General features: G+C 49.3%; 2 protein-coding genes across 9 annotated transcripts; one reads left to right on the forward strand and one right to left on the reverse strand.

The window, feature by feature from the left end:
• Positions 1 to 585: 585 nt before the first annotated feature.
• Positions 586 to 3,112, reverse strand: Pafah1b3 (platelet-activating factor acetylhydrolase 1b, catalytic subunit 3). 4 transcript variants are annotated; one of them, NM_053654.3, is made up of 6 exons: positions 3,068 to 3,112; positions 2,603 to 2,700; positions 2,318 to 2,407; positions 1,618 to 1,734; positions 1,417 to 1,539; positions 586 to 920 (listed from the first exon to the last, which is right to left on the reverse strand). In NM_053654.3, exons 2-6 carry the CDS (start codon positions 2,681 to 2,683, stop codon positions 633 to 635), a joined length of 699 nt encoding a protein of 232 aa, NP_446106.1. In that variant the 5' UTR covers positions 2,684 to 2,700; positions 3,068 to 3,112; the 3' UTR covers positions 586 to 632. The 4 variants fall into 4 exon arrangements, with proteins under 4 accessions (NP_446106.1, XP_006228427.1, XP_063118429.1 ...); XM_006228365.4 differs by lacking the exon at positions 3,068 to 3,112 and adding an exon at positions 2,809 to 2,987; XM_063262359.1 differs by lacking the exon at positions 3,068 to 3,112 and adding an exon at positions 2,770 to 2,987.
• A 695-nt stretch (positions 3,113 to 3,807) lies between these two features.
• On the forward strand, positions 3,808 to 9,489 carry Prr19 (proline rich 19). 5 transcript variants are annotated; one of them, XM_063273759.1, is made up of 3 exons: positions 3,808 to 5,674; positions 8,224 to 8,848; positions 8,938 to 9,489. In XM_063273759.1, exons 1-3 carry the CDS (start codon positions 5,663 to 5,665, stop codon positions 9,411 to 9,413), a joined length of 1,113 nt encoding a protein of 370 aa, XP_063129829.1. In that variant the 5' UTR covers positions 3,808 to 5,662; the 3' UTR covers positions 9,414 to 9,489. The 5 variants fall into 5 exon arrangements, with proteins under 5 accessions (XP_063129829.1, XP_006228542.1, NP_001166899.1 ...); XM_006228480.5 differs by lacking the exon at positions 3,808 to 5,674 and adding an exon at positions 6,408 to 6,585 and having other exon boundaries at positions 8,941 to 9,489; NM_001173428.2 differs by lacking the exon at positions 3,808 to 5,674 and adding an exon at positions 6,472 to 6,585.
• The last annotated feature ends 1,301 nt before the right edge of the window (positions 9,490 to 10,790 follow it).

Consider the following 10,790-nt stretch of genomic DNA (forward strand, 5'->3'; position numbering starts at 1 on the left):
GGGGACTGTCTGCCGATCCAGTAGGCAGCAGCTTGAGTAGACGGAGACCTTGCACGGAGAAGGACAGTTCATAGCTATTGGACCTAGAATCAGTTTTACTCAAAACACTACAAGAGGTAGCACTCAAGAGGCCAGGTCAGGGCCATGGGCTATCCTTAGTGACTGACCCCTACTAACCTCCACATAGTCTGAGCCAGCACTGCTGCCAGGGGAGGAGTTTACCTGAAACTTAACCTCCTCGTGCAGAGTTGTGGAAAGGGTAAAGTCTCAGGATGCATCTAAACAAGCCAGAGCACCAGGAAGTTGGCTGGGACAGCTTCCTGAAGGGACAGCTTGTGGCAGGTGAGACTTGATAGGATTTGGATACTGTTCCAGAGATTACAGATTGACCTTGATCCTAACTGGTTAATAATGGCAAACTGGTTTCAACCAGAATTTGTCCAAAGCGCACTACTGAAATTCAACTGACTTCAAGCTAAAATGTCTGCTGTAGGTACAAACAGAAATGCCCTGAGTAACAACGGGTCAGGGATCTGGCTGGTGGTGGGACTCAGACAAAACTAACCATAACACAGGAGGCAGAGGTAGGTGGAAGAGGAGAATTTAATGTCAAGGGAAGGAAGGAAAGATGCTTAGGGTGCTGTCTCTGGCAGAGGGATGCCTTGGCCCTGATCTTGGGCCAGGAGACGAAGCAGCAAGGAGTGCAGGGCCCGGCAGACAGGTGTGTACCCCAGGCGGCTCAGGTGCAGGTAGTCATACATGTCATGGTGACTTATGGTACCGTCCGAGTGCACAAAGCCAGGGTCTGCATCTAAGAAGTGCGCTCGGGGGTAGCCAGCTAGTGCTGCCCGAACCAGCTCGTTCACCTGTCGGTTTTTCTCTCGAAGTGGGTTGGGGTGCTGGCCTCTTGGAAGCAGGCCCTGAGGAGGCACGCCAATAGTAAGTAGTCAGATCAGCATCTCTGGACCAAACTGTCCACCTCCACCACCACCACCCTACCAGGGAATCCTCAGCTGTAAAATGGTTTAGGGATGGGAAATAAGGGAGGACATTCATTAGGAATCTTCCGGGTTCTGCCTGTCTGCAGAGATCACTCATTAGGATATAATGCCAGTGGGTCAGGGGTCTCTTTCAGAGGTGGAAACGTCTTAGCTAGAATACGTCTGACAACTTTCTGAGATTTTCAACACTCAAATTACCCAGGACTCCCTTGGTCCCTGAATATGTATCTTTAACTGCAGCCACAGTTTGTACACAGGGTCTCTATGTAGCCCTGGCTGTCTTCACTGTGTAGACCAGGCTGGCTCTGAACTCTCAAGAGATCTGCCTGCCTCTGCCTCTGGAGCACTGTGATTTAAGGTATGCGCCACCACAACCGCTTCCCCTTTTCCTTCACCATCCTTCCAAAGCTCTCACCAGCACAACCACCCGGGCCTGGGGCTGCAGCTTGTTCACCAGTTGTACAATGGCTTTGATGCCACCTGTCACTTGTTCTGCTGTGTGGCTGTGGTTGTTGGTGCCCACCCAGACCACCACAATCTGTGGAAAGAGTGACACAAAGTAACAGTAAAGAGGCAGGCAAAAAGAGGGTTTGCCCCCCAACCGGGCCCTACTTACCTTGGGCCGGATGTGCTCCAGCTCCCCATTCTCAAGCCGCCAGAGTACATGCTGTGTGCTGTCACCGCCAATGCCAAAGTTAAGTGCATGCAGAGGTGAGAAGAGCTCCCGCCAGATCTGGATCAAGAAATGATGTAGGCACTAGCCACCACCCCCCTGTCCAGGCAGTAACTACGGACATTATGAATTAGCCTTACTTCATGGACACGGTCTGGTTAAATCTCACCTTGAACAAATCCTGAATCTTGGAACTTGTCACTGTCTCACTGGTGTCTGCTTGAACTATACAGAGCTAACGGCAATACAACTGAACCTCCTTGTGAGAAAAAAGCCATTGTAGCTAAACTTCTTAGGGAGAGACTTGACTATTGATAGTCTTTGCAGAATACCATTACAATCAACCTTCACTTTGTGTAAAGCCATTACAACTTCCTGTAAACCCAATAGGGGCTGTGCTCCACTTTAAACAAACAGCCTCACCTTAGGCAATCTCAAAGGAACTGCTCAATTTAAGTTGATACTGACAAACCCAACCCGACAATTTCAGGGCACACACTTTATTTTCAGCAGAATGTTGCATGTACACGGGGTTCTTAGATTCCTGCTACCACGGGCATTTTTGTACCCCTTTATCCTGGGCCTGAAGTACCAGTAAGAGTACATGCCTGAATGAGGAAGGAGAAAACTGGTGGACCCTCACCTCACACTGATGCATTAGCTGAACCAAGGAGTCCCCGATAAAGACGACTTCGGGTTCCTTGTCTTTGCTGTCTGCCACAAATCGATGGTGCTGCAGGGAAAGACAGAGTCAAAGGCACGCATGCTCCAGGCCCCGCCCCATCCCGCTTCCTTCAGGCTGAACAACCCAAAACAACTCAGAGCTGGTTACTCACCTAGGTTAAGAAGAGGATGTCACGAAGCAGGGATTCTCTAGAAACACCCGCCCCCAAGTCCCTAACCCTGGGGACCGCGCGGGGTCACTCACCAGAGACATCCAGCGTCCGTCGCCCTGCACGTCCTGCACAGGCGTGGGCTTGCTGGCCGGGTTCTCCCCTTCCCCGCTCATCCTCAGCACCGCAGCTCCTGGGGATCAGAGTGGAGTCCGCCCGGGAAAGCTCCGCGCGGACGTGGACCCGCCACGCCCACCCCTACCTCTCGGGCCAACACAATGGACCGTCCCGCTGCGCTCACTCGCACGCAGGGCGAAGGCCGAGCCCGGACGCCGCCTTTCTCAGACTAGAAACCGTCACATAGGAAGGAATCCTCGATCCCCTCCCCCGACGGAGGCCGCACAGTGGGCTCGTCTGCCGCGCTTCCCGCCGGGACCCCTTAGTGCCACAGCGACCGAACGCAGGGGGGAGGGGCAGACGAGACCACGCGGCACGCGTGGCAGGGGGCGGGGGGAGACAAGAGAGAGACAACCCTGAGAGGACGGGAAGGGGCAGGGTACCTGAAAAGCCGACAGGGACCAGAGACAATTTAGCGCCCTCCCTCCGAGGAGGAAATGATTTGCTGCAAGGCCAGAAAACTCCGGAAGAGACCACCTATGTGTGTGTGTGTGTGTGTGTGTGCGTGTGTGTGTGTGTAACCCATTCACGTGGGAGAGGGAGTGGACGGGCTCATTCTTGGATCTGCGGAGGGGTGGTTCGTAGGCACCTGGGAAGGGACTCTCCCATTTCTTACTGGTGTGGTGGGGTCTTGAAAGGAAGCTGCCCAAGCTGGGCGCTGGGCGGTGGCTCACGCCTTTAATTCCCCCGCACTGGGGGGGAGCCAGAGGCAGGTGGACCACCGAGTTCGAGGCCAGCCTGGTCTACAGAGTGAGTTTCAGAACAGTCAGGACTACACAGAGAAACCGTCTTGAAAACAGAAACAAAAATGAAAGAAGTGAATCTGTAGATTAGAGGCAGCACTAGAGAGTGGCTTTGAGGGGACTTCCCTATTTAAAGGTTTTTTTTTTTTTTTTATTTGTTTTGAGATGAGATTGCACTGTGTAACTTTAAGTTCTCCTGGAACTTGCTATGCCCAGCAGGCTGTCCTTGAATTCACAGAGATCTACCTACCTCTGACTCCTGGCCCCACCGTGCCAGACCCCACACTAGGGTTTTGTTTTTATTTATTATTTATTTGTCATGTATATATACATATATATGTGTGTATATATATTTTTTCTCTTTTTTAAGGTAGGTTTTTTTTTTTTTTTTTTTTTTTTTTCTGTATGACAGAGCCCTGGACTTGCTTTGTAGACCAAGCTGGCCTCAAACTCACAGAGATCTATCTCTCTCTGCCTCCGGAGTGTTGGTGTTAAAGCTATGTGCCATTCAACCAGCTTCAACATTAGGCTTTTAAAGGTATAAAAGCTCAAATGCATACCTCTATGCCTCCAAGGCACCATCAGATCTACGTGGAAGAGGTGCAGAAAGATCAGAAATTGGAGATGGCTGCAGGGCCCAGCCCAGGTCCAACTTGGCATCCCTCCTGCAGATCACCTTGCACCTCCTTGGCCTCTGCGCCTCTCTCTAGATACAAAGTTCCATCACCAGCTTCAGGTGGGTGGCTCTGGACTCTAAAACTCCTATCTGTAGCCAAGGCCACTTTCTGTCATGTTCTTTCTTCACCTGGCTCACACTAATCCCAAACCCCAATATTTTCTCAGATGCCCAGGGTCTCACTCACCCCTAAATGGCCTGGTTGTTTTCTGGCAGCCCCACCTACAGGCTGGTCTCTGGAACCTATCCATTCCTTCTGGTTAGGCGGATACTAAAGTAGTGAAGAGTTTTATTTACTGTGCTCACATTCTGTCTCCTCCGTCTACTTCCCTAGATCTGGGCCCGGCAGGAAGTTGTGAGGGAATGAGTACAGTGCTTGAGGAATGAATGTTAATTACACTAATGGGTCAGACCCTGGCTTTTTCTACTTGAGCCCTAATTTTGCCTGAGAAAGTGTTTTGGTTTGTTTTGATTTCTTTTCTTTTCTTTTCTTTTCTTTTTTTTTTTTTTGGAGCTGGGGACCGAACCCAGGGCCTTGCACGATTTTTTTTTTTCTAAATAGGAGGTTTTCTATGTAGCTTAGGCTGACCTAGAACTCAGTATGTAGACCAGGCTAACTAAACTCACAGTTATCCAATCTACCCTAGTGATGGCAATAAAGGTGTGCACAGCCTTTATCCACAGCCCAAGAAAGCGCTCTCTCTCTCTCTCTCTCTCTCTCTCTCTCTCTCTGTGTGTGTGTGTGTGTGTGTGTGTGTGTGTGTGTGTGGTTATGTGCAGTTGAATGCAGGTGACTGCAGAAGCCAGAAGAGGGCGTTAGGTCTCTTAAAGCTGGAGTCATAGGCAATTGTGAGCTGCCCTGTGTGGATGCAAAGAGCTGAACTCAGTCTCTTAACTAATGAACCTCCAGACTCTAGTCTGAGAAATTTTTACATGACCCTGTGCTTATAGGTGTATAATATGGACATAGAAATCTAATATTTCCTGATAATGTAAAGAGGATTTAAAAACAATTCTTTTGTACAGATATAATTGTATCACTTATTAGAAACAAAAGCAAACTTGCATACTAATAACCCGGGTGTACTTGTTTTGTTGTTGTTATTTGTTTTTTTGTTCGTTTTTTTTGATCCGTGTAGCCCTGAATGTCTTGAAGTTTACTCTGTATGTAGCTCATGCTGGCCTTGAACTCACAGAGAGCCATCCGCCTCTGCCTCTGGAATGCTGAGATTAAAGGAATGCGCCACCACCGTCTGGCAGGAGAAACTTTTTATGTACAGCCACGGTCTTGGAATTCATAATATATTGTCCCCGAATAGACTCTGAGACAGTGCTCTTTAGCATTGCAGAGCATGATGTGTGCAGTTCAAATGACGCACTCTACGTTCCCAAAGCTGCACGAATTTATTTGTTTGTTTTTGTCTTTGAGACAGAGTCTGTGTAGTTAGGCCTGCTTGTTCTGGATGTGAGTCTGCTATGTAGACCAGGCTGGTCTTAAATTCACAGAATTCCTCCTCCGGAGTGCTGAGATTAAAGGCCCACGCCACCACGAGTTTTGAATGCAAATTTTGGTGAGCACCTTAAATTTATTAGTTCGATTCTGTTGTACTTTTGGAAACCTTTAACTCGTGCCAAAATTTTGATGGCATCCCCTCACTGTTTTGTAACCCAGAGCTGGTTTCCAGAAGCGGTATATGGGCAAGGTTCGAGAGCTTCTAAGGACCTGGGAAGCACAAAGAAAAGACACAGGTCAAATCATTACTAACATTTGGACCAGGATATACGCTGGGGTAGTTTGAGCTGTAATCCCAGCGTTTGAGAAGTAAAGGCAAGAGAATAGTTCCATACTACCCTAAGCAAGCTAAAGGGGTGAGGGGACATGTGCAATAAAGTTGGGGGTAGAGAAAATTCTGAAGCACGCCAAAGAATCAAAACTCGCACGCATTCATTTACATGTGTGTTGGTTCATTCCCCCCTTCTCCCAACCTTATGGGGGAGGTACTATTTCCAACCTATTTCACAGATTAGGAAATAGGCTCTGGGCAGTTACAAAGTTTTCTAAAGTCACAGGGCTCAAAAGTGCTGGTTCAGGCGTGTCTCCAAGGGCCATCTTTGTGTGCATGGAACCTGGCGCCTGGCTCTAGGGCCAGTCAAATGGTTGGCCAGTAGCCTTAGCCAATCAGCATTGAGTAAGGTGGGTGGGCGGGGCCTAGAAACCCTGGAAGCCAATCCAGTGGGGCGGGGGGGGTACTCTAGGCAGGGCTGGGCAGGGCTGTAACTGTCAATCTTGGTGCCTCGTGCTTCTCCACGCAAGGGGCGTGGCAAGGGAAGCGCATGCGTGAGGCATGCTTACTGGCTTAATCCGCACTCGAGGCCCGGAAGTGCGCGAACAGCTTCGAGGCTTGGGTCTCTACAGGAAAGAAGCCACCGCTCTCCACAGCCACGTGGAGTCCAGGGCGGGGGTCCGTTAGGAGAGAAGAGGGTGAGGCACCCCTCCCCCACCCTGCCCCCACCAACCTCTTCATTCAGCCTCCTGGGTCCACCTCAACTGTCTGAGCTGCACCCCTGCCTTATGCCTCCTCTCAAGAGTAGCCCACTCTCTGTAGGCTCTTGTGAATTATGTCCCACCCAAAGCAAGCCCTTCGACTTCTCTGGGTGCCTTCTCTCCTGCCTTACGTCTTTAATATTTTAAGACCTAGTCTTAAAGACTCGGGCTGGCTGCAACATGATTATGAAGCTGAGGATGACCTTGAGTTCCTGATCTTCTTCCTTCCACTTCCTAAATTTTGGGATTACACACTTTCACCACCATGCGTGTTCCTCTTTCCCGCCTTCACTTACTATTTCCGTTTCCTATATCTCCCCAGCCCTGGATTTCCCACCTGTTCCTTCTAGTTCCTCAGAGCTTTCCAGTTGCTCATAGCCTGTCCTCAGCTTCCATTTTTTTGTTTTGTTCTTTTTGAGTCTTTTATATTCTAAGCCACTTCAAATTCATGATTCTCCTGCCTCAGTCTCCCAAAGAGGGTACCACTCTGCCTGGACCATCTTCCATCTTTTTTATTCATCTTAATATATTGTAAAAACATGTATATATTGGCCTCCAAGCATAGGGACACAAGTCCATGTAATAGTTAAGCAAGTACTTTTATCACTGAACTATATCCACAGTTTTTATATTCTCAGTGCTTAGGGTACATGTGTACAAGAGCCAGACTTTTTTTTTTTTTTTTTTGGTTCTTTTTTTCGGAGCTGGGGACCGAACCCAGGGCCTTGCGCTTCCTAGGTAAGCGCTCTACCACTGAGCTAAATCCCCAGCCCCTTTTTTTTTCTTTTTAAGATTTATTTAAAATGTGCCTCGTGTGTGTGTGTATGTGTGTGTGTGTGTGTGTAGAGGTGCTCACAAAAGCCAGACAACACCAGATCCCATGGAGCTAGAGTTGGGCTGTGTGTCACATCTGAGATGGGTGTTGGGAACTAAGTTCAGTCCTTTGATCGAGCTGCCATGTGCATGTTGGGAATTGAACCTTGGTCCCCTGGAAGAGCAGCTGGTGCTCTTAACTGCTGAGCCATCATCTCTCCTGGCCTGCTGAGCCAGCACTTTAGGCTCCCAAGACACAGACTCTTTAGAATTGTATTTTTATACAGGATCTCACTGCATTACCTAGGCTGGTTTTGTCTTCTGTAGCCCAGGTAGGCCTCTTTAAACTTTTGATTTGTCTGCTTCAGCCTTCTTGAGCAGATGGGATTAGAGGCCTGCACTGCAAGGCCTGGCTATTGTCTTTTTTTTTTTCCCCTCGGAGCTGAGGACCGAACCCAGGGCCTTGCGCTTGTTAGGCAAGCGCTCTACCACTGAGCTAAATCCTCAACCCCCTGGCTATTGTCTTTTAACTTTTTCCATGTTCTTACTCTCTGTTACCTTGTCCCCCATTTCCCGACATTTTTTTCCTATTAACTGCCTGAAATTCATGTTGGACTTCTTGTGTAGCCTGGCCCTTTCCAGTGGCTGTCTGTCCATGTCTTTCATTTCTTTAAACAGTAGTCTCCCTTTCCCCTGCTCATCTTTTCCCTCTCAGTTACTGTCTTTGATTTATTTGCATCTGAGGACCACTCTGTCTTCTAGGATATCATGGACCCTCGGGGTCCAGCCCCTCAGCCTTTCCAGCAGCTTGAGAAACCTGGTCGAATTCGCCGTCGCAAGACCAGGAGGGAGCGAAATAAGGCCCTGGTGAGCAGCCACAGGCCATTGGCCCGTCAGGATCCTCCCATATCCAGCCGGGATCCATGTGTGATCTTCCAGGAACCTGCAACCTCCACAGCCCCCAAGCTCGTTGTGATAACTCAGGGCAGGTTGAGCCGGGAGCACAGGGGTCTCTTCAACCATGAGGTGAAGTCCCTGGATGTGGCCCGGCTGCTTAACAGGGGCTCCTTGGAATCATGTACCCCTCTGCTACCAACCAAGTCCTCCTGCAGCCCAGTCAGAGTTCAAGAACCAGACCTTCAGTCAAAAGGCAAGGAGAACAAGGTACCAGGAGGCTCAGGCCCAGGCCCACCAAATTCCCCAGATCTCCCTGTGTTGGGGCAACTGCTGGAGGAGCTGCAGTGCCAGCTGGTTGTGCCACAAGCCTTCCCCAGGAGGAACCTAGTGCAGGAGGCCAGAGATACCATCATAAGAACCTTACAGGGCTGCCATGGCTGTGTGCCTGATCTTGCCCTGGTGCTCCGAGGTTGCCAGCTACCCTTGCCTGGTGAGTCCACCTCCTCCCCTTCCCCCTCCCCCCCCTTCCGCTACTCTGTTGTAGTCCACATGATCTCCTTGTTCTTTCTTCTGCACCAGAAGCCAAGCGGAGGGCCCCTGAGAGACAGAGGATGGCACCTTCTTGTATCAACGCTCCTGAGCATGCTCCACGGGAGGGGAGGCAAAGGACTCAGCAGGCAACAAAGGGGTGCAACTTTGCCCTGCCGCACACTTGCAGCAGCATCACCCCTGCACACAGGGTCAGCCAGGTGCAGCCTCCAGATCGACAACTGCCATTCCTGTCCTCAGCATCTTCACCATCTGGAGCAGCTTGGGGTCCTCCAACAGCTTTTGATATGCTGAAAAGCATCTGGCTCATAGCCACACCACCCCCTCCCCAGCCCTGGGATGTCTGCCCACCTCAGCCCCTACCTCAGCCATCCTTACCCTTGTTACCCAGAACATCTGCCTTGGACTGGAGCCCCAATCCTCCTGCCCCACTGCCCAGTCTCTCCTGGGTGGTGACTCAGAGCAGTCCAGAGGCTTGGTCCTTCCCCCCAATGAGACTGTACTGAGGAGATTAGGTAGGGCTGGGGGCAGGTATCCCACACTCCCAGTCACCTCAATAAAACACCTTCTTGGTCCTCTTGATTTTCAGTGAGTGGCTGTCTCAGGAGAGTAGCTTTCTTTCTTCTGTTTTTGTTTGTTTTTTGTTTGTTTGTTTGAGACAAGGTTTCTCAGTGTAAACTTGAGGGTCCTAGAACTTGCTCTGTAGACCAGGCTGAGCATGAACTCAGAGATCTGCCTGACTCTGCCTCCAGAATGGGAGGGACTTTGTTTAGCTCTAAACTCTTAAATCCAAGATGAGTATATCACCTGTTAACTTGTTGGAGCTGAGGAGCCAATAGGAGACAATACATGTTTGTTTGTGGTGATGGAGACAGGAGGATTAAGAGTTTACAGTTATCCTCTGAGCCAGTCTGTACTCTATGACCCCAATAAACCCCAACAAAACAAAACGTAACAACTCTCTACTAACCCCACCACCACCACACACACACACACAAACAGTAAAATTTCTCATCATCCGTCTTGGTAACAACTGGCCACAGGGTAAAGAGTTCACACTCAAAAGTTTTTCATGCATTCATTTATTTTTTCTTCTCAGTTTGTATGGTTTAATTTGCTTTGGATTTTTTCTTTCTTTTTTTTTTCTTTTTCTTTCTTTCTTTCTTTCTTTTTTTTTTTTTTTTTGGTGATAGTCTCCCTATGGTAGTCCTGGCTGACCTGAAACTTGCTATGTAGACCAGACTGGTTTGGGATTTGGGGCAATCCACCAGTCTCTGCCTCCCAAGTACTGGGATTAATTGCTTGTAGCAATTAATCTCACTTCAGCAATTGTGTTTATTTGCTCCTTCAGGAATATAATTCAGAGCCTTGCACATGCTAGGCAAACATGCTGTCACTGAGCTGCATGCCCAGACAGAAAGCTTTCAGTCTGTATTTCTTTCATTTTTTTAAAAACAGATTCTCACTTATGTGGTCCTGGCTGGCCTGGAATTCAATGCAGAAACCAGTCTGGCCTTGAACTCACAGAGAACTGCCTGCTCCTTTCCCTCCACCCCTACCCCAACTGTGTCCAGCCAGCAAGCTTTTGAAATGGCATTTTGAGCAGCAGTGAATTTTCTGCAGTGGAGGGTGGAGGATGAAGCTAGGAAGTTTGTTGGAGTCTGATGCTGGAAGGCCTTCCCAGGACTCTCAGTTGCCCTATGGGAAATGACAGAATTAATAGCCGCATGGGTGGGGGATAGGAAACTACCCTAGGGGATAAGTGACTTGTCCTAGGTCTTCTGGTGGGGACATGGCAAAGCCAGCCCCAATAACTGGAGTACTATCTCCTTGATATCTCGCCTCTGTCTCAGCTCTCAGCAGCTGGGGTTCACACCCTAGAG

The sequence above is a fragment of the Rattus norvegicus genome, chromosome 1, assembly GCF_036323735.1.
Source record: "Rattus norvegicus strain BN/NHsdMcwi chromosome 1, GRCr8, whole genome shotgun sequence".
In the NCBI taxonomy this organism is placed as follows: Eukaryota; Metazoa; Chordata; class Mammalia; order Rodentia; family Muridae; genus Rattus; species Rattus norvegicus.